The following is a 22,760-nucleotide window of genomic DNA, read 5'->3' on the forward strand; positions in this document are numbered from 1 at the left end:
GGGAAGGGAAGTGGAAAGAAGTGGTGGTGGTGCTCCAGGGGGCGGAAACAGCATCTGTGATGCAGAGAGGAAACACTATAGAGTAAAGAGCCTTGGAAAATTAGCTCACTCAGAAGGGAAGCAGTGAGCTGTGAGGCTGGAAGGAAGGACATGGAGGGCCTGGGAGCAGAGGGTGGGGGTCTTTTAGCAAAGGTTCCTGACTTTACACTGGACACTGGAATCCGAGGTTCACTGTAGGTTCTTGAGCTGGGGAATGTCGTGGAGAAAAGGTTTTTTGAGACATGTGATTCTGGCAGACTGCAGGTGGTCCAAGGAGCAGTGGTGGTAGAGGAGGGGAAGCAGGAGATGGATTAGAGGCTTCCGCAATAATCTCTTAACCCAGTGAGAAAATGAGGACATGGCCCGAGGTATAGCTCCCTGGAAGTGCTAGTCAAAACCTGACGAACTCTTAGTCGTCCTCCCAAACTCCAATCAAATGTCTCTTCTTTGTCATCAGTTTCACTGATCCCCTCGTCTCCTGAATAGGCAGCAAGCATAACTCTTAAACCTAATTCTGTTAAAGCATATATTGAAGCATGTGAGTATTATTTGCTTATCCATTTATACCTGCTAATAGATTATGAATCACTCAAAAAGGAGCCATTGACTGATGATTTATCATCAGAGCCTATGGAGGTCCTCAGAAAATGTTAATTGATTGAATAAATTAAAGAAAGGGAAAACAAAAGACAGAGAAGCTTGCCGGTTTTAACGAGGTACCAAGTGCAGGAAAGAACTCATGAGCAGACCTCTTTCCCATCTAGCCGGAGGATTTCCCCAGTGAGCTGACTGGGGGGCGGCTGCCTCTCCTGGCCTTACCCTTGCCTGGCCCCAGAAGCTGCATGCTTAATGGTCTCTCTCATTTCAATTGGTTGCAATACTCCTGTCCCACACCCACTGGTTTTGCTAATTGTGTCCTAAACAGTGTTCCTTCCAGTGCAGTTGGTGGAATGAAGGATTCTTTGGCTATGAGAATAGGGAGGAAATGGCACTCAGGGAACGAAGCCTGGGTGGCAGCCCGAGCTGGAGCCAGAGGGGCAGGAGAGAGGATGGGGGCCGAGCAGAGAAAGGTGGTCAGGGAGGGTCTGGTCCGCCTTCCTGGGGCCCCTCCCCGCCTGGGACCGGACTGCTGCTGGTGCCCTGACCACGGCAGCACTAACTCCAGGCCCCTGGGGCCCCTCCTTCTGCCTCTGAAGCTCTAAGAAGAGCTCTTTTGTCTACAACCAACAAAGACCCATCCACACGGTGGTCAAATTTTGAGTCCCAAGAATGTGTGAGCTTTCTGGACACTTGGAGGGGAACCCATCACCTCTGCTAAGATGCACCAGATATTGATTGTGCCTTTTTGTGGGTGTTCAGGGGGGGTTAGAAATACTACTTGAAATCCACACATGTAATTAAAGTATACATCCCAGTTTCGGAAACGCTGCTTAAGTGTGAAAAACATTCATCGAGAATGAAGAGCAGGGTAATTAGGATCAGGGCTGTTCTGGGAAGTCCAGAATGTGTGGCTGCTGCCAACCCACTGGCCACAGCCTCTCCCACCCGGGAAAGTCGAGTAGATTTGAGGGGGCTCAATAAACATTCTCTCCAAGATTGTTCCTGGTGCCTTGCAAATGATGGCACTTGTGCCGACACCTCCATTGCTGCCATGCAGACACTGACCGGTGGTGACACTCGGGCATGTCTGAGGAATTGGAGCAGGAGCCCAAATGCACCCCCTGGCCTGGAGCACTGGGTTCTGGGGATGAGAGGAAGTCCGCGAGCTTTAACAGAAGCCTGACCACAGTGGATGGGGCTGCAAAGGGAGGGTGTGTGGACCTCGGAAAAGGCTTCTGGAAGGAGAGGGCACGGCATGTGGGGGGAGGGCTGACGGCTGAATAGGATTTCCTCATCCAATAAAAGGGAGGAGGACACTCCAGGCAGAGGAAAGGGAGGGGCGGAGCTCAGAGGTGTGAAAGTGGAGATGTGGCCACACATTCATGAACCAGCAGCAGCTGTCCCAGGTGCCGGGGACACAGAAGTGAACAAGACAGCTCCTGCCTTCATGGGGCTTAGATTCTGACAATAGTACACAAACAAACCAATCTACAACGTCCAGTCAGTGAGCACCATGACGAAGAATAAGGGCCTCGTGAATAGAGACCTGTATGAGAGGGAGTGTGCCTGGCAGTGTCTGGGGCGGGGGTGGTGTGAGATGCTGTTGAAGGGGGAGGGGCAGGGGACAGATCCTGACATCCTTGTGGGGACTTTGGCTTCTGGGGCCACTGCAGAAGGCCCCAGTTGTAGAGAAGGGACCTGATCAGACCTGCATTTGAAAGGATTGCTCAGGAGAAAAGACAATGCCAAGAGGACAGCAGAAAGGGGGGGCAGCGGTCACAGTGGTCCAGGACCAGGGCACAGATGGCGGTGATGGGAGAAACCCACCTGGGATAGCGGACTCTGCTGATGGATGCACGCAGAGTGAGAGCAGAGGGAGGAGCCAAAGCAAACGGGAAGCGGGACTGTGATGACAGCAGGGTCCTGGCTGGGTCACATGGGCCCTTGGCTTCATCCGTCCCGTGCCTCAGTTTCCTCATCTGAAAACAAGCAAGGGGGACTAGGTGACCTCTCAAATTTCCTTCTGCTCCAAGACTGTGACCGTCTCTGGAGAGGGACAAGCTCAGGGCCAGGGCACAGATGGATAACCTCCCCACCAGCCCCGTTCCGCATCCCTGCCAAGCGGGACCCCTCCCATGGGACCTGTCCTGATAGACCCAGGTGTGTCCTTGGCTGTCTGATGACCCCCCTCCTGACCTATGGTCTGGCTGCAGCTCACACCCCGGACAACTCCTTCATGGGCTTCGTGTCTGAGGAGCTCAACGAGACGGAGAAGCAGCTCATCAAAGACGGCAAGGCCAGCAACATGGCCGTTGTGTACGGCAAGGAGGCGAGTATCTGGAAGGTGAGCGTGGCTGCTGCGAGCCGGGCCCCAGGCACCAGTCAGCCCCTCCCGGGCCCCCAGGCACTCCCGCCTCCAGGACTCAGCTTCCATCCATCTCCCCCAGCACCGGACATGGAAAACGTCCCCCACGCCTGGATCAGAAAAGCGGTCCCTAACTGCCGTAGGAAATACTGGCCTGGAGGCTCGTAATTTGTCCCCCTCATCACCTCCATTCTCTGCCACAAACTCAAATGTCCTTTGTGGAGGAGTGCGACCTAACCCTCCCCCCTCCCTAGGATGGATCCCCAAACACTGTACGCCCAGCAAAGGGGGTTTGCGCTAGACTTGGGGACTGTGGGATGGGAGGCACTGGAGAAGGCAGGAGAGGAGTAGAGATTGGAACCCCATCTTCAGGGCGGGGTCCCCAGAAAAGTGCTGCCCGTGTGGGAGGTACCCACTCACCCGTCACTGACCTGTTCTCTCTCCTCTTTTCTCTGCCCCCTGGAACGAGGCAGCTCCAGGTATGGTGATTTTGCTGTGTGCTCCTTCCTCCTCCCGCTACCCTCCCTTCTCATGCGGTCTCCCCGGGGGTGCTCTGGAGTCGGCTCGTTGGGGCTCGTGGCTCCTGGGCACAGACCGAGGTAGGGACAAGGGTGGTGGGGTCAGCAGGGTTTCAGGTCTCTTTCCTGCGCCCTCTGTGAAGCGAGAGGCAGGCACCTGGAGGTCAGGGTCCAGCGTGGTGAACACAGGGCGGCTCCTGGGACGGCTTATTGACCTGAGGCAGGTAGTGAGGTCAAGGTTGGTAACCAAGATGCCAACCGTGGCAAACTTACTGAGCCCCCGAATCCTGCGTCCCGCCCATTATCACATGGTCAGCTCAGCTAATAATTCTCAGACTGTATTGCTTAGGATTAGGTTGAGAGCTAAGAGTGACTCAAACAAGATGGAAATATGTTTTCTTCCCTGTTCAGACCCTCGTGTCAGCCCAGGGCCAGTGTGGACCCCCTCGGTCTTCTCGCCTGTGGACCTGCACTGTTTAGTTTCCACCCCGAGTCTTGCATCGTGGTTTAAGATGGCCACAAACATCTCAGTCATTCCATGTGCACTCCAGCCAGCAAGGAGGAGGAAGGGGCCGAGAAGGGCCACGTTTAGGGATGCTGCCTGGACATTACACTGTTTCTTTCCCACACTGCCCCCTGGCTAGATCCCAGCCACACGGTCCTGCCCCCTTTCAGGGGACGTGGGAAGGGGCTCTGCTCTAGGCAGCCATATGCTCAGCTCAGTGCTGGCATTCTGTGACTGAGGAAGGAGGAGAAAAGAGAGATTACGGGGATGTCTGTGTCACAACCCTGTGAAGTCATGGCAGCAGCTAATATTCCTTCACTCAGAGCTTACTGTGTCCTACGTGCTCACTTATTTGCCACACTCTGAGGCGGGTACCACATGTTATCATGCCCTCTCACACATGAGGAACCCAGGCACAGGTCAGAGTGACAAGCTAGTAACAGGCAGAGCTGGGATTCGAACCCACATCTAACTCCAGAGCCAGCACACTTACCTCCAACTCTGCATAGCCTCCCCTCTTAGGGAGCAGTGGATCATGGCAGAGAGAAACTCTGGAGGCAGCATTAAAGGCCCTAGACCTGGGGTGAGATGTCAGTACCCAGCGTGGGCTGTGGGGACAGGGACGAGAGGCCCTTCTCATAGGAAGCCCAACGAGCTGGCTGCCACGGAAGCCTGCGGCTTCTGGGAAGGGGAATAGCACAAACTGTGTCTGCTTTTACCAGAAAACACTGTTAAGAAACTTCCCCAGGAGCATGAGCGGTTATGATATCTGGGAGAACAAAGGTTTTATCTCTAGCCCTGGAACCTCTGTGGTAGCCAGGAGCAAAGCTGTTTATCAGGAGGCCTCAAAGAAGCTGCTTCCAAAAAAAGACAGCTTTGCTCTGGTCTTTGTGACAGAAGTCAGAGGTGGCTGGATGGTAGAAGGATGAAAGCAGCATCCTGGGACCAATGCTGTCCAGAGTTCAGGGGACTTGGTGGCAGAGAAGTGGAGGAGGGAGGTGACACCAGGTCATCACATCCTATGGAAGTGGCAGCCAGGATCAGGGTGAGGGTTTTGGGGGCTGCAGAGGCCTGTCTTATTCTGGGTCCCCAGGAAGCAGAGCTTGAGGCTCAGGCGTAGATAATGCTATTTTATTAGAGCATGAAGTCTCAGGGAGCAGGAGTGAGGCTGGGAGAGAGACAGCCGGTTCAGGTGCAGGGCAAGCCCTCCCTGTGGCTGGAGGACACATTCCAAACCTCAGAAGAGCCGTCTGCGGGAGCCAGGAGGGTTTTCAAACTGCAGGTTGCAACCCGTGGATGAGTCACGAAATTTACGCAGAGCTCTGGGGTTTTGTTCCTCTGCTTTATTGAAGTAAAATTGACAAAGAAAAATTACATGTACTTAAGGTGTACAACACAACGGCTTGATATGTGTCATATTGTGAAATGAGGACCACCATCAAGTTCATGAACACATCCATCATCTCACATCGTTACCTTTTCTTTGGTGTGGAGAACACCACAAATTTCTTAGCAAATTTCAAGTATGATTAACTACAGTTGCCATGCTGTACATCAGATCCCTGAACTTATTCATCTTATAACTGGAGGTTGGTACCTTTGACCAACGTCTTCGCATGTCCCCGGGACCCCAGCCCCTGGCACCACCTTTCTACGCTTTATTTCTGTGAGTTCAACTTTTTCAGATTCCACATGGAAGTGAGGCCATACAGTATGTGTCCTTTTCAGTCAATTCAGTGTTAGCTAGCCTTTTAAAATGAAATAGAATAACAAATAATAGAATTGTAGAATATCAGAGGACCTTATATGTATTGAGTAAATATGGTTTTGTGAAACTTGAAGTTTACATACAAGTAGGTGTGTGTGTGTGTGTGTGTGATGGGAAAATGTTGCTGAATAGTATATGTAACATGAACCCATTTGTGCACAAGTATGTGTTTCAAAGAAAATGTATATATGCTAATTATGCATCAAAAATCTGAGGAAGGTACACAAAAAACTTAATCATAGCTGCTTCTGATAATGGGATTAGGAAGTTGAGTGGGGAATTCAGCATTTTCTTCATACTTTACTTTGCTGATGAGTTTTTTTTTCTGTGAGCATGTTCAGTTTTAAAGTAAATAGTCCTTTTACATTTAGTGTAGTTACTGATATATTTGGCTTTGAATCTACCATCTTACTAGTTGATTTCTATTTCTTTTTCTTACCTGTTCTATGCTCTTTTTCCTCTTATTTCTTATCTTTTTTTACATTGATATATCTATTTTTAAATCCACTCCCCATTAGCTGAGTAATTATATTCCCTTAGTGGCTCCCCTAAAAATTATAGCATGCATCCTTGACTTATCAAAGTGTAATATAAATCAACACTTTTACCTTTTATGGGGTAAGAAAAGAACCTTAACATGCTTTAATTGTATCTCTCCAGCTTATATGCTTATTGTATTTTTCTAAATTTTTCTAAAATTTTTCTAAAATGTCTTTATTTCACCTTTATTCTTGGAGGATATGTTTGCAGTGTACGGAATTCTAGCTTTGTGGTTATTTTCTTTCAGCATTATGAAAATATTCTATTGTCTTCTGCCTTTTATCATTTTGGTTGAGGAGTCAGTGTATGTTCCTTTAAAGGTAACTTGTCTTTTTTCCTCTGTCTGCTTTTACGACCCTGTTTGGTTTTCAGCAGTTTTACTATGATTTGTCTCTGTGTGTTTTTTTTAATTTATCTTACCTGGAGTTTGTGGATCTTTTTGAACCTGTGGTTTGATCTTTCAGTAGTTTTAGAGAATTCTCAGCTATTATCTCTTTAAGTATTGCTCTGGCCCAATCTCTCTCCTTCATTTCTCAGACTCCATTTACACATCTGTTAGATCTTACATTTCTTTCTGTAATTTCCACCCTTTAGTTTCTCTGTACTTCACTCTGGATATTTTCTTTTGTTCATTCACTAAATGAATTCTCTCTTCAACTGTGTTTAATCTTCTATTAAATCCGTCATTTAGTTATTCATTTCAGTCGTTGTACCTTTAATTTCTAGCATTTCCACTTGGTTTCAAATCTTATCTTCTATTTCTTTGACTATAGTCAGCATGTTTATCTTAAAGTCTGTGTGTGGTAACTAACTCCAGCTTCTAGCTCTCCTATGGGTCTGCTTTTATTGTCTGTTTCTCTTGGATTTTGATCATATAGTCTTGTCTCCTCATGTACTTGATTTTTTTTCTAAATCAAGGTATTTAAATCTTTTCATTTAAAAATAGATCTTTAACAGCTTTATTATACCAATTGAGTATACCAATTATACCAATTGAGGTATAATTGACATGCAATACAATAAACATGTTTAAATGTATAACTTTATAAGTTTTGACATATGTACTGGTGAGACTATCACCACAGTCAAGATAGTGATAGAGCCACCTCCCCTGAAATTTTCCTTCATCCCTGTGGCATCTCTTCCTCCTGTCTCTCCTCATCTCCACACTACCAGTGATCTGCTTCCTGTCACTAGATTAGTTTTCATTTTCTATAATTTTATATAAATGGAATCGTATGGCATATACTCATTTTGTGTGGATTTTCTCCCTGAGCATAATTATTTTGCGAGTCATCCATATTGTTGCATGTATCAATAGTTTTCCTTTTTCATAGCCAAGTAATATTCCATTGTATGGATTTACCACACTTCGTTTATCCGTTCATCTATTAATGGGCGTTTGGGTTGTTTCCAGCATTTGGCTGTTACAAATAAAACTGCTGTGAACATTCATGTACAAATCTTTGAATGGACATATGCCCTTATTTCTCTTGGTGAAATATCTACAAGTGGAATGGCTGGGTTATATTGTAAAATTATTTAACTTTTTAACGAAAGTGGTTGCACCATTTTACAGTCCTACCAGCAATATATGAGAGTTCCAGCTCCTTTAGAAATTCATCAATACTGATTATGGTCAGTCTTTTTAGTTTTAGCCATTAAAACAGGTATGCAATGGTATCTTCTGTGGTTTTAATTTGTAATTCCCTAATGACTGATTTTGAAGATATTTTTGTGTGCTTATTCGTTTTCCATATATCGTTTTTTGCTGAAATGTCTTTTTAAAAATTCTGCCCATTTTAAAAAGGGGGCCTTCATTTTGTTGTTGAGCTGTTAGAGTTCTTTATATATTCTGGAATATAAGTCCTTTATCAAATATTTGCTTTGCAAATATTTTCTCCCAGTGTGTGGTTTGTCTTTCTCTTAACAGCAAAAGTTCTTTTGCTAAAGAGCAAAAGTTCTTCATTTGAATGAAGTTCAGTGTTTTATGGACTGTGCTTTTGGTGTTGTACCTAAGATATCTTTGTCTAAACCAAGGTCACAAAGATTTTTTTCCTATATTTTCTTCTATACATTTTATAGTTTTAGGTTTTACATTTAAGTCTATGATCCGTTTTGAATTAACTTTTATATATGATATGAAGTATGGATTCAAGTTCTATTTCTTTTTTTGCATATGGATATTCAATGTCCACGACCATTTGTTGAAAAGACTCTCCTTTTTCCACTGCTACGTCTTTCCACCTTTGCCAAAAATCAATGGATCATACACATGTGGGTCTATTTCTGGACTCTCTATTCTGTTCCATTGATTTCTGTCTATCTTGATGCCAGTGTCACACCATCTTAATTGCTGCAGCATTATAATAAGTCTTGAAATCAGGTAATATAAGTCTGCTCACTTTCTTCTTATTTTTCAAATTGTTTTATAGATATATTCTAGGTCCCTTCCATTTTTAAATGAGTTTTAGAATCAGTGTGTCAATTTCTACAAAACAAGCCTGCTGGGGTTTTGATTAGGATTTCATTGGTCCCTTTTTATTTTTGTGTTTTGAGTCCTGGAAAATGAGTATGAAAAATTATAGAAATCATTTGAGGTCAAGGATGATGCTCTTTTCTTCCAGAGAGGATTTACTTTTACTTTTACTCTGGGCTTTCGGCCATGGGCTCTAGCAATCCTGGATCACCTTAGTCAATGATAGTGATTGAGATGATTTAAAACAGATTCAGTACCTTAAACGACCACCCTAGTCCTGGTTCCTGGTCCACCCTTTCTTCCGAGGTATAATTCCTTAGAGTTCCAACCCAGTGTATGGGGTTTCCATCAGGGTTCACTCTGCTTGTCAGGGAACTCTGCCTTCTGTCCCCCTGCTCTGCAAGGTCACCAGAAACTCTGCTCCATCACCTAAATGCTGTCCCCGGAATGAGCAGGTGCCCCAGGGGGAAAGCTGACCCCCACACTGGCTGCAACAGTCTCCTTTCCGTTTTCTCCTGGATCTTGGCCTTGAAATTCCTCGTTCTTTGATAGATTTTCAGGGCCTTCACAGGTGTTTTCACACGTTCCCAGCTTTCCTGGTTGTTCTCAGAGGCAGAGCTAATCTTCATTACCTAGTGTGCCACTACCCAAAACGGAAGGCCTCCTTATGAAACATTTATAATTTGTATTTCAAAACATGAATTATTAATTATTTTGATGTGTATCAATAACATTCTTCAAGAGCTGTAGTTTATAGACCAAACCCGGGCTGAAGCTCCTTGCAGACTGACCGTGGGTTCTTTTTCTCTGACCTGTTGGCCTGCTGGGAACTAGCCCTCCCTGAAAAGAGCCCCCTCCTGTAAGCCACCCTTCTCCAAGATCCTGAAGCTACTTTCCTGTCAGCTTATCCCTGCCTCTCTTCTGTGAGCCTCAAAACCCCCCAGAAGTAGAAGCCAGCAGTAGATTCTGTGCTTATCATATCCCTTTCCGAGGCCTTATACTGACTGCAGCTCCCAGCTCAGGGCCTGGCCGTAGGGTCAGATGGGGCCCAGAGGCTGAGGTGTTATTATCTGTTCATCTATGCTCTGCCTCCCTTTATCCCCTTCCCCTGAAGGCTGGGTCTATTTCCAGCACCCTTGGGTTGAGGAGAAGCAGAGCCTGGATTTGGGACTCTTGGATCTGGAAGGGCTGAGCCTTTGCTAGTTTGTGGGGTTTTCACTCACAGGTGTCATCCATGAGAACAAGTACTCTGTCTTGACCCTGCTGTGATCCCAGCACTGAGCTTAGTGCCAATGCACAGTAGGTGCTCAATAAATACGTGTTGGATGGATGAATATGTGTATAGGTAGGTGGATGATGGATGGATGGACGGAGAAAGAATGGATGACAGGATGGATGGTGGGTGGATGGATGGATGGATGAGGAATGGATGGATGGATAGATGCATGTGTAGAGGGAAGGATGAAGGGATGGATAGATGAGGGATGAATAGATGGGCTCCAGAGAGTTCCCCATCTCCTCAGAGGTCCTTGGAGGTTATCAGGAGTTCAGGGGAGACCAAGCAGCTCTACCTGGATGCATTTAAATGTCAGTCCCCGTAGAGCTCCTTTGGAAAGAAAACAATTCCATGGCAAAAATAGTCCTGAAGCCTTTGGTCTTGTCCAACCTCCGCAACTCACGGATGAAGACACTGAGGCTCAGAGAGGAGAGGGGCTTTACGCAGGGTCACACAGCTGGTTAATGTCCAAACGAAGACTGGTCCCACGTCTTCCGACTTCAAGACCAGGGGTATCTCTCCTGCCTGCTCTTCCTTCTGTGGCTGGGGCGAGACTCCCATCTCCTCCTCCTCGTCTTCCAGGGGAAGGAGAAGTTCTTGGGCATCCTGAACAAGTACATGGAGATCCATGGCACCGTGTACTACGAGAGCCAGCGGCCCCCCGAGGTCCCGGCCTTCGTGAAGAACCACGGCCTCTTGCCACAGCCTGAGTTCCAGCAGCTGCTGCGCAAAGCCAAGGTGAGCCACCCCCTTCACCCTCCTCACACCAGCCCGGCCACAGACCCCGAGGGCGTCACCCCTACATCCTGCCAGCCTCACTCACGATCCCTTCCCTGTGTAGGCCCAAGCTTGCTCCGCTATCCTCAGCCTCATGTCCGGGGCTGGCCAGAGCTGGGGGCAGAAATGGGGGTGCATGCCAAGCAGGGGAGGCCCCTCAGTGAAAGGCTCAGGGATGGGGAAGAGGAGTTGGGCTACCCACCTGTCCCTTGTCAGTACCGGTCTAGCCCAATGGACTTCTGGGTCAGGCTCCGCTTGTGGAGCCACGGAGGAGGGATGGTTGGGCAGGGGGGCTCCTAGCTAGAGTTCTATTGGGCCATTAGTTCTGACTGACTGCTTCTGGAAGTGCCTGAGCTGTATTCCTGGGGCAGCGGCTGGAGCAGTGGGCAGGGCCCTGCTGTTGGCCCTGAGTGTCAGCTGGGGGCTGAGGCTGGAGAGTCTCCAGCCAGTTTCCAGGTCCTTTTCTGATCTCACCATGGCTTCTTTCTTTGGGCTTCTTGGATGTATACGTGTGTGTATAGATGTTGGGGTGGGGAGAGGGTACCTTTGTGCAGTGAACACCCTGAACAACCTTCCACGGCAGCCGTTGGTTCCGAATCATTTACTGAGTGCCTTCTGGAGGCCAGCTCTGTGGGCAGTCCCAGCACAAGTTAGGTGCTGAAGGGATGTTTTTGGGGTAAAAGCGTAAAGGTCCTTTGAGGTCCGCTGTAGGTGTGGGTCTGAAGCCGTCTAAACCTGAGTCCCTCACTCTTGTTTTCTCCCTTAGCCTGTTAGAGCAGGAAGAGGCGATTGGTAACACCTAATTGGATCCCCTCATTTTACAAATGGGGAAAGCGGGGCCTAGAGAGGGGAAGTGCTTGTCATGGCTCCCAGCTCGTCTGGGCTGTCTTCACTGCCCCCGCTCGCTCTCTCCTGTGAATGTCCCAACCCCAACCTTGCCCCTGGCTTCCCGAGGCTCCTGGGCTGTGGTGCCCCGCTTTCCCTGACCACGTTGCCACCTGGCTTCTTCAGCTCTTCATAGGGTTCGGCTTCCCCTATGAGGGTCCCGCCCCGCTGGAGGCCATCGCCAACGGCTGTGTCTTCCTGCAGTCCCGCTTCAGCCCGCCCCACAGCTCCCTCAACCACGAGTTCTTCCGAGGCAAGCCCACCTCCAGAGAGGTGAGTGGGAAGGACCCTGGCCCCAGATGGGGAGGATCTGACATGGGGACGCCTGCAGTTCCTGGAAGGGGGAGACTGCGGCATGGGGTGAAGGGACAAATGGGGGGGATGCCTCCCCTGAGCCCTGCCCAGCCTGGCAGGCCAGGGGGGAGCTGCCTGTGGCCCCACCCCGGCCAGGTGTTCTCCCAGCATCCCTATGCAGAGAACTTCATCGGCAAGCCCCACGTGTGGACCGTTGACTATAACAACTCGGAGGAGTTTGAAGCAGCCATCAAGGCCATCATGAGAAGCCAGGTGAGAGTCAGCCAGTTCCGTCTGCCCCAGCCCATACTGTGCGTCTTTGCTGTAATCAGAAAAGGATGCCCCTCTTGTGAATGCAGACTTACAGGCCTGGGTGGCACAGATCCCCACTCACCAACGTGGGGGACAGGGGAGGGGGAAATGCGTTTGTGCAGTGAGCAGCCTGTACTACCTTACATGGCAGCCCTGGGTCCAGAAGTATCGATTGAGAGCGCTCCTGGCACAAGTCAGGTGGTGAGTGAATGTTTCCAGGATGAGTGCGTGGAGGTTCTTTGAATTCAGGTGTTGCGTGCGGGTGTGAGGCCCTTTAGCAGCTCACCTCAAACTATAATGTGCCATGGACCAACTGGGGATCTTGTTAAAATGCCGGTTCGGATTCAGCAAGTCCAGGATGGGGCTGAAATCCTGCATTTCTAACAAGGCCTCGGGTGGTGCCAGCCCAGGGGCCACCCTTTGAGTAGCAAGGGGGTAGAGCATTGCAGGTTTCCTTTAGCGTGTGTGTGTGTTGCTGTGTGGAAGTGCACGCGTGTCGGTGGGGCTGAACGTGAGGAGAGGCTCATGAAGCCACACATGCCTTGTGCTTTCCTGGTTCCTTCGTTTGGGGACGGGGTCAGACCCTTGAATGGTGCTCTGCTCACCACCATCCCTCTGGACCCACTTCTGCTGTGGCTCAGACGCATGGCTGAGCAAACATAACCCCTGCTGCCCAGCGTCCCCTCCCCTGCGCAACAGCATGTTCCCTGAGTGTGTCTTCCCGGGGAGGCTGTACTGCTTGGGGTGGGCCTGGGGCAGAATTGGAGACCATTAAACTTGGTTGGTCAGGGGCCGCCACAACCGAGTGACATGATAGGTTCCTTCTGCAGGGGAGAGTCCTGCCCAGGGAGGACACAGAGCCGGCCAAAGTGTCTGCTTTCCCAGGGGAAGCTGAGGCACTGCTGGGCTCAAGGGGATGGATCCCCCAGGGGTCGTGAGGGCTTAGCTTTGGGCCCAGAGCCCTGCCTGGTGTCCCGACTCTGAGGCAGGGTTGCATTTTTTAGCACACCCCGTCCCCTCCCCCTGCACTTGGTGCATCAGTCACTTCCACTCGAGACCCTAGCCTTACTTAGTCCAGCCCCTCAGCAAATGGCCCCCGAAATTCCATACCTACCCCAACCCATCCTACCTCCTTCCCTCCAGTCTATTTGTGAGTGTTTTTCTAGTGAAAGTGACAAGAAGGTCACCAGGAAACTGGGTACTTATCCCCCAACCCCATCCATCACCTGCCCCTTCTGAGCTGAGCAAGCCAGAGCCAGCCCTCGGGGGGCGGGGCTCTCCAGGGAGCCTCAGTGCTGAAGCAGGAAGGCTCTGTTTTGTTTCGTTTTTTAATTTGAACCCAGTTAGCCACCAGGAGTCCTTCTTAGAAGGTGCCTTCTTTCTCAGGGTCCACATTTTGCAAAAGCAATCCTCCGAGGCGTCTATGCCAGAGAGCAGGGAGAGGGCAGGGGCAGGGGTGGGAGGGGCCAGAAAGGCTTTGCCCACCCCCAGGGCTCAGGTCTGGCCCAACCTCCTAGATTGTTTGGGATACCCAGCAATGTGGAGAGCCCATTTCCATCCACAGAACAAAATGGAGGTGTTTTTTTTGGGGTGGGGGGGAACAAGTGAATGTGCTCACCCACCCATGCATTATTGCTAGTTGGACGCCCAAGAAATAGATAACGTGGTTGTCCTGGGGACGGGGCTGGGTGTCTGGGCTGGGAGGGAAACTTCCTTTCATTGTTTTCCCTTTTGATTTTTTTTTTTACATGAACGTCTGTTTAATTTTGTTAATTAGTTAATTAAAAAATTATAATAAAAGGGTGAAAGTATTTTGAATCCACCAAGCTGAGATATGCAGCTGGGCCCCAAACCGGCCCACGGCCCCTCTGCTTTCAACCCCACCCTTCATGGGCTCCAAGCTGCCTCTCAGACAGTTCACCCCCAACCTGAGAATCACCTGGAGAGACGTTTACAATTCCTGGGCAGATCCCTGGGCTCACCCTGGGGTGGCCTCGGAATGTGCCTTTTAAATGTGCACCCTTAATTCTGTTAATCCTTTCAGAAAAGTGACTTAGGGACAGCTGGCAGCAGCTGAGAGAGCCAATGAGGGCCACCTTCAGGGGCCTATGGGGAGGGGGGAAGCAAGGAGGGGAGAGAGGCCTAAGGCCCCAGCCACCTGTCCCCCAACTCCAGTGTAGGGGCCCTTCCTGTTGCATCTCGGCCTCAGTGGGTTTGCCCGTTGGCATCTGTCAGGGGAAGGCCGTTCAAGGTGAGAGGAGAGGAGGCCTTGTGGGCACCTGCCTCCCGCTTCCTCCCCACTCTCATCATTACGGGTCTCAGTTCCCGTAGGACCAGCACCTGCCATCCTGTTGAGACTGATTACCGTGCACACCTGTAATTAGACCTAATGGGGATAATTTCCAGGCAGGCTGGCTCCTCCGGCGGGAGATTCATGGCAGGTGGGACGTGGCTGGCTGAGAATGCTTCCCTCACCCAGGGACCTTTGAATTATTGTCTGACGGGGGCTTTAAACCACATGGGGGGAATAACGGCGGGGGGGGCTGCTGCCATGGAGCAGGCAGAGTGACATTTGGAGAGGAAATCTCTTCTCTAGGGGGTTTTATTTAGAACCAGCGCGTGAAGCCTTGTACCCAGGAGATGTCCCCCAGAGGTGCCCGGGACCTGGGGGGCAGCAGCTGGTCGCTGGGGCCTTCCTGGGCCATGGGCTCCAGAAGACAGCAGGTTGCGACCAGGCTGTACTGAGCTTAGGGCTGGAGGCAGCCCCAGTAGATGGGCTGTGACGTGGTAGCTGGATGTGGGACCGGGGATCCTCTGGGAATTTGGAACTGCCACCACCCACAGTGCAGGTAAAGTCAGAAATGGGGACAAGGTCACATGGGTGGGGCCTTGTCCCGAGAATCAGTTTTGGGGGCCAGGACCTGCTTCAAGGGCAGCATTGGCTACCGTTCCCCTGGGACCCTCCTCAGAACGAGTGTCGGGGACGTCCCCTTGGCCAGAGGGCCCACGATGGGCCTCCAGCCTTTCAAGGTGGAGTCTACAGGAAGCAGGGCCCACCCAACACAGCCCGAGTGGCTGGCTGACACCACCCACCTCTGATGAGGCAGGAGGGGCGTACGGACTTGGGCAGAATTGTTAGATTTAACTACCTTGGCCCAAACTTCCGGATTTCTGGAGCTGCTGGCAGGAACATGGCACAGATAGAGATGGGCTGGGCCGGCTGTGGTGCTAACACACACATGTTGGGGGTGGGGAGGGGGAGGGCTAACATAGCTTCCTCTGAGGTGGGGATGGTCCATCCCATGTCCTCATCTGGCCAACCCTCCAAGGTGGCTGCGGGCTGGGCCTGCGAGGGGTGATGTGAACAGGGAGGGGACGGTCAGGTAAGATGAGTGGAAAGGTGGTGGGGTACCAGCTCGCGGGAGGTGGACACCCCCTTCATCACCTCTTCCCTCTATTCCCCTTGCTCCTCTGGCCCCAGCTACTTACTCTACCCACTGCCATCTGCCCCAGCGTAGGCTGCTTTAAAACTTAGATATTTAGACTGACGGTCTGTGGCTTACGCTTGGGGTGTGTATCTTATGTAGCTCCCGGGAGCCTGGCCTGGGCAGGAAGCTTTACAAAAGTCATCACGTTCCATCTGGCTGGGAGATGCCCCGTTGTATAAATATTCCGCGTCTTCAGCAGGATACAGTCAGAGCTGGGGGTGCTGTTTCCCGAGTGCCTACGTATACCAGGCACTGTGCCAGGCAACAGGGGATCAGTGGTGAACAAGGCCTGGCCTCGGCTCTCAAGGGACTCACAACCTGAGAGACACGGAGAAATGATGACACAGACGCTAATTCTATGCTGGAGGAAGTCTGGGGTGCCACAAAGAAAAGTAGTCCTGTAACGGGTGGGGGTGGGGCTCAGGGACTGCTTTCTGGAAGAGGTGTCGCCGAAGAGGGGAGGATGACTCCGTCTGGGTTGGCTGCTGTGGGAAGAGCAGGCGTCATAGCCCAGGACCGGATGGAGTGCCGAGTTTACCCAAAGGGGAGATGCTCAGTGCAGCTGGGACCAGTGCAGGAGGGGAATGGAGAGGGGTGGCCTGGCCTAGGCATCGTGGGTTCTGAGCCCCTAAGAGCCCCTGGAGGGTACACTGGGGATCAGGAAATCTCAGCACAGTCCCTGTTGGATGGGGTGGTTGACTTCCTGGGCACAGGTTGTGGAACCCACCGGGTCTCTGCCCCCAGTGCCAACCATGGCCGGGCCCCTGACAGCTCGGTCTCCTCTTACCCCATGTGTCTGCCTGTCTTTCCCACAGGTAGACCCCTACCTGCCCTATGAATACACCTGTGAGGGGATGCTGGAGCGAATCGAAGCCTACATCCAGCACCAGGTAGGTGGGCCCTCCCCTGGGACCCTCCTCACATCAGAGGAGGGGCCAAGCCAGCACCACGCCCAGGAGGCTGCCCCGCCCTGGGCGCTGCCTCTGTTACACTCGCTGCTCTTTCTCCAGCCAGTCTTTCCATTTCCTTCCTTTCCGGCAGCCGTGGGGTGGAAGTGGGCAGGGAAAACAGTTTGGACTGCTCTGCTCAGAGGCCCGGCCTGAGGGGCCCCTGCCCTGGGTACCCAGCTTTAGAGCCTCAACCCCGTATCACAACACAGAAACATAAGGAGTTTTCCTAATTATACATTGTTTAAAAGTTTTGCAACTGATTGAGTGCATGCTAAGTATGGAAGAGTTGGTGAGACTGGCCAGGGGGATTAAGACCTCTGTCCCAGAACCCCAGGAAGGGCTTGCTGCGGCGAAAGCAGAAGCCCTGCCCTCCCCCGAGGAGATCCGGACCTCCACAAGGGTCCACAGGCTGCCCAGGCAGAGCACTGCTCTTTCAGGCTCCAGGTCTCTGGGGTGATACCTGAAAGCAAGCTGCAGGGCCTGGCTGGGCTATGGAACCAGGTGTACGAGTAGCTTACTTGTAACTATTAGATCCTCAGACAGATAGTATGTGCCCTCTGTCAGTGCCTTGTCCCTGGCCTCACAAACATTAGGGGCTGGAGAGTGGTTCTAGCCATTGCTTTACAGATGGGATTACTGAGGCCCCCAGAAGGGAGGGCTTGTTGAGGTCCGGGCCAGGGCCAGAACCTGAGACTCTGGGCTCCCAGCCACCCAAGGGATGTTGTCATCATGCCCACGGAAAAACATGTGCTGGGCCCTGCTGGCCTCTGGAGCTGACCCGTGCAGGGAGAGCTCTTTGGGGCAGCCCTGTTCTCTGTCCCCACTGTAGGTGGGGCACATGAGCCCTGGGGTAGAAACCCTGAGCCAACCCAAGGGTGACCAACAGCCAGGTAACACAGGGTAGACAGCATGGAGACAGACCCAAGTCTCAATCCTGCTTCCGCCAGCCAGCCGTGAGGCCCTCGGCAGGTTCCCTGACCTCTCTGAGCCTCTGTTGCTCCCCCATAAAACACTGGAGATGTATCAGTACCTGTTTGGTAGGGCTGCTATGAGGAATAAATGAAATGCCTGGAAGGCTGCCTGACAGTCAATAAGCTCCCATTGGTGCTGCGATTGCATTGCTGTAATTCTAAGGCCACTCCCCCATGTGTCAGCCAGTGGCTTCCGGGTCCCATTTCCCCTTCTCATCCTTCTTTCCTCCTGACAGGACTTCTGTGCAGCCTCAGGCCTGGCCCCACCAGGGGCCCGAGCCCCACAGAGCCCCCTCGTCCTGGCGCCCAATGCCACCCATCTGGAGTGGGCCCGAGACTCCGGCTTGGCCCCCAAGGCCTGGCCCCCAGTGTACTCCCTCCGGGCCTGGCTGGCTGCCGCTGGGAGGGCCTGCACGGACACCTGCCTGGACCACGGGCTGATCTGCGAGCCCTCCTTCTTCCCCTTCCTCAACAGCCAGGACGCCTTCCAGAAGTGAGTGAGCCCCCGCCCGGCCCCCCTTCCTGAGTTGGCCCAGCTCACCAGGACATCCACCTAGCCCCCAGCCCTGCCTGCAGTGGAGGGGGGTGGTTATCTGTCCTAGTGAGTCAGGGAGGATCCGAAGGGACTTCTAGTCAGCTATCCATGTCCCGGCTGCCAGACTCTTGGCAAAGCCTCAACCCCAAAGCACCCGGGAAACTCACTGCCCTCCTCCATCCTTCCCTCAGCCTCCTGCCCAGTCTGTCTGGGCATCTTCTGGGTCTAGACCATGAAAGCTGCCCTCAGTTCCTCTTGTGGGTCAGCCTGCGTCCCATCCTCCGGGCCACCCTCTCTCCTCCTCTCTCACAGCAGGTGGGAGAAGTGGTGCAGCCCCAGGTTTGTCCTGGCGCCTCCTAGAAACATCTCCCTGAGCCTGGGGTGGGATGGACCAGGGAGGGGCAGTACCTGGCTGGGGCAGCTGGCACCTTGCCCGCTGAATGACTGCCGCCTGTGGTGCCCGCCCAGGCTGCAGGTGCCCTGTGACAGCACCGAGTCAGAGATGAACCACCTGTATCCCGCCTTCGCCCAGCCTGGCCAGGAGTGCTTCCTGCAGAAAGAGCCTTTGCTTTTCAGCTGTGCCGGCTCCAGCACCAAGTACCACCGGCTCTGTCCTTGCCGAGACTTTCGCAAGGGCCAGGTGGCCTTGTGCCAGGATTGTCTGTGAGGGCGCCCACCCGGCTGGCCCTCCTGCCGCAGGAGAAAGCACCAGCAGATTCCAAGCTCCAGCTACCCACCCGCTCCTTGACGCCCCAGGCCGGAGCTGCCTGCCTAGGCTAGGAAGTGGGCAGAGCAGGCACAGGTTAAGGGGGATGGCAGCTCACCCCCGTGCCCAGTGCCCACCCTAGGCAGGCTCCTCGTTCTCATCCGGGGGCTCATCATTGTGGCCAAGAAGTTGTGGGCTTGGTCAGAGGGTTCCATGGGCCCAGGAGCAGATGTCGGAGGCCCCTTGCTTTGTGCCAGGCCAGATCTGGACCAGATAGAGAGAAGTCCTTCTTGGGCCCAGGATGGCGCCTCTCGATGATGTTCAAGAGAGGGACAGGGCGAGGCCTGCCCGATGGCCCATGGAAGCGTCCAGGGAGTGGGGTGTGATGCATGAGGGGTCAGCCTGGTCCCTCTGGAATTGTTGGGGGTGTGGACAGATGGGGCAGGGGACTGGGGGAAGGCCAGGTTAGTTGGCCTGTTCACGTGAACTCTTAGCACCACCCCTCCCGCTCTCCCAAACTCCCCTCCCTGCTGCACTTGGAGACCACATTTGGTGCAGGGACCCCTTAGACCCTGGGTTGAATTGTTTCCCTCTCCTGCTTGTTCCAACTCTCTTCACTTTGGACTTTTCCTGAAACCCATCCTGGCATGACTGCGATTCCAGACCATGGATTTGTTCCCAAAGCTTCAGTCCTCTCCCCACCTCTGAGAACAGGCTCTGGAACTCTGTCCCCAGCATCTAATGGGGCTTCTGCCCCTGGGCACCCCCAGCCCAGTTCCTGGCTGCCTGGGCCCGCTAACCCCCATGTGGCCCCCCACCCCATCAATTCTGCATCCGCGTCCCTACTTGCAGCTTCCAACCACCTCTGGACCCACCTGTCCACCTGTGTGTGGCATGCCTGCCCCGGCCCCAGGATGCCCCCCCACCCCACCCCGAGCCCAGAGCCCTGCCTGATTAAATAGGTCAGGCCCTCAGAAACACTGCCACCCCACCCTGTTTTATAATCCCACTCCCTCCCAGGGCAACCCCACCCTGCCCACCTGGGCCTGCCCCTCCACCCTTCCAGGGAGGCAGCCTCTGGGCCCTGCGAGTCAGGAGGGGGATGCGCCCCACCAGAGAGGCCGCTCACCACCTGGGCGGCCAGCATGGCTGCAGAAACTCAATAGTCATCAAGGGCCTGACCTTCGGGGGAAAGCAATAGAGACTCTCTTTTCTCTCTCTTTTTTTAAAGATTTATTTCTTGAAATAATAAATATTTTATTGGGATGTGAGGTGCAGAGGAGGAGCTGTGCTATTTCTCATCTTTTCCTGGGAAGCCCAGGGGTGGAGGAGCGAAGGGGTGTGAACACCCAGCTAGGAAGCGGTGGGGTAGATAGCTGCGGGCCCTGCCCAACATTTTTGCTTGGAGCACACAGTCTGCAAAGCTGATGCTCTGTGCATCAGGCTGCCCAAAGGAAGTCCCTGCAGGTGCTGGAGACCCGTGGACCCCCACAGTGTGACACCAGGGTCCTGCTTGGCCAGCAGGGCTGTGCCCAGGTCTGTTCACAGGTCTTGTGCCCATTTTTAAAGAGGGTTGTTCATTTTCTTATTGTTGAGATTACTTTTTTTTAAAGTGTGTATTTCCAGAATCCATCAGCTCCAAGTCAAGTAGTTGTTTCAATCTAGTTGTGGAGGGTGCAGCTCACAGTGCCTCACTTGGGGATCGAACTGGCAACTTTGTTGTAAAGAGCACCGCACTCTAACCAAATGCGCTAACCGGCTGCCCCCTTATTGTTGATTTTTAAGAATTCTTTGTAGAGGGACCTACTTTTGAATCCCCTCTTAAACTTTTAAGGAGGTGAGTGGAGTCGGGGGTACAGGGGTAGGCTGGTAGCAGGACAGAGGGAAGTCTGAGCCTGGTAAAGAACTGCAGTCGGGGTTTGAGGCCAGATCCCGGCGAGAGGGGGGCATGCTGCAGGTTCTCCAGCCCTTCCTCCCTGAACCAAAGCTGTCCGCCCCCCGCTCCAGCCACCGCTCCCCGACTGAATAGCAGAGGAAATGACAGGCACTGGTCTGTTCAATCCAGTTTGTGATCATTTGTTACGGGAGCCACAAGAACTAACATACAAGGGGTCAGATGTCCACACTGCCTTTCAAGATGATAACCCAGAGGGCCGAGCAGAGTGTCCTCAGAGTCAAGGGTCGTAATGGCCCCCTGGCCAGGACACTGGCCCCGGCACAAGGCCCAGTCTGTCTTTTCTCAGAAAAGCATGGTGCTTGCTCAGTAAGAGTCCCAAAGGAGAAAGAACGCTGGCCCCCAGGGCTTCAGACACATTGTGAATCACACCAGTAACCCCCAAAACAAACACCCAAACATGGGCCCTCACGGCATCCAGGCGCTCAGCAGAAGGAGGACGGTCCCTTGAGCCTGACTTCCCAGGTTGACTCTGGGGCTGTACCGCTCCTGCTGGATTCAGCCTAAGATCACCTCCCTCTGACTGCTACAAATAACCCTGACTTCTGCACATGTTTGAATATTGGGCTCAAGAATATATTCTGCCTGTTCCGTTCCGCCATCCTCAGAAGGTGGGAAGGAGGAGTGGGTAGAGATTGCCAATTCCCAGCCTTGAATCCTAAGTCTGGATTGAAGCATCCTCATTTCCCATCTTGTTCCGTCCTCACCATCATTCATTCATTCAACAAACATTCGCTCAGCACAGGTGCTTGATGCGGTGCTTGGCCCAGAGGCACACAGCCTCCCACCTAGTGCTCGTGTCTTGGATACCAGTGTCCAGGGTCTGGGCCTGCTGAGACTCGCTGGGCTTCCTGAATCTGATGACACTTGCTTTTCACCAATTCTGGAAACTGCTCAGCCAGTATCTCCTCATATTTCGCCTCTTCCACAAAGGCAGACTAGTTTCCTCAGCTCTTTGCTGGAACATGTGTTTTCATCTTTACCCTTTTATTAAGGCCGTGCGTGCTCCGTGAGAGGCCTGGCTCTATGCAGCAGGGATCTGGGTTCCCCACCTCAATCCCAAGGCCACGCCTCCGTCTCCATGGAGGGAGCAACATGCCAGCCCCTTGGTCCCAGGGCCGAGCAACTCCCTTCAGCTTGCGCACCACACTCACACTTAGCCATCGGTTTTCAGTCTCTGGCAGCAGGATGCCCTCTGTCCTGCAAGCTCAGCTCTGTCTTCACTTGACGTTGCTGTTCGTGGTGGTTTCTTTTATGTTCTGGTGTTTGGTAAAGAAAAGTTTTCCAATTACCCAGGCTGAAATTGGACTCCGTTGGTAACCTTCCCAGGGGTGTTTATATTTAAAGAGTGGCTTCTATTGTGGGACAGAAGAAAGAATGTGGGCGTTAGAATCCTCCACCCCTAGGCCCCAACCTCATCAGACACTTTCAGTTTTCTATTGCTGCTATAACAAATGACCACAACTTAGTGGCATAAAACAGCACGAATTTATGATTTTATTTATTGTTTTCTTTTTAAAAAAGATTTTCATTAAAATATAGCTAACATACAACATTATAGTAGTTTCAGGTATACACCATAGTTATTCAACATTTATATGCCTAAAGAAGTGATCGCCGTGATAAGTCTAGCAACCATCTGACACCGTACCACGCTATCACAGTATTATTGACTATATTCCTCATGCTGCACGTTACATCCCCATGACTTACGTGTTTTATACTTGGAGATTTGAACCTCTTATTCCCCTTTACCTTTTACCTCCTTTTTAAATTTTTTCAATTACAGATGTCATTC

General features: G+C 52.0%; 1 protein-coding gene across 2 annotated transcripts in view; it reads left to right on the forward strand.

Annotated features, from left to right (window-relative positions):
- MGAT5B (alpha-1,6-mannosylglycoprotein 6-beta-N-acetylglucosaminyltransferase B) overlaps window positions 1–20,284 on the forward strand; it is a 66,959-nt gene extending 46,675 nt beyond the window's left edge. The window contains exons 11-18 of one of the 2 annotated variants that reach the window (XM_033091780.1): window positions 2,853–2,983; window positions 3,478–3,483; window positions 10,673–10,828; window positions 11,879–12,025; window positions 12,203–12,319; window positions 16,662–16,736; window positions 18,004–18,260; window positions 18,771–20,284. In XM_033091780.1, the coding sequence (XP_032947671.1) occupies window positions 2,853–2,983; window positions 3,478–3,483; window positions 10,673–10,828; window positions 11,879–12,025; window positions 12,203–12,319; window positions 16,662–16,736; window positions 18,004–18,260; window positions 18,771–18,969 (1,088 nt within the window). In that variant the 3' untranslated portion in view covers window positions 18,970–20,284. Of the gene's footprint in view, window positions 1–2,852; window positions 2,984–3,477; window positions 3,484–10,666; window positions 10,829–11,878; window positions 12,026–12,202; window positions 12,320–16,661; window positions 16,737–18,003; window positions 18,261–18,770 lie in introns of both variants that reach the window. The other variant, XM_033091781.1, reaches the window with a different exon arrangement.
- Window positions 20,285–22,760: the final 2,476 nt, after the last annotated feature.

This window comes from Rhinolophus ferrumequinum, chromosome 21 (assembly GCF_004115265.2).
Source record: "Rhinolophus ferrumequinum isolate MPI-CBG mRhiFer1 chromosome 21, mRhiFer1_v1.p, whole genome shotgun sequence".
Classification (NCBI taxonomy): Eukaryota; Metazoa; Chordata; class Mammalia; order Chiroptera; family Rhinolophidae; genus Rhinolophus; species Rhinolophus ferrumequinum.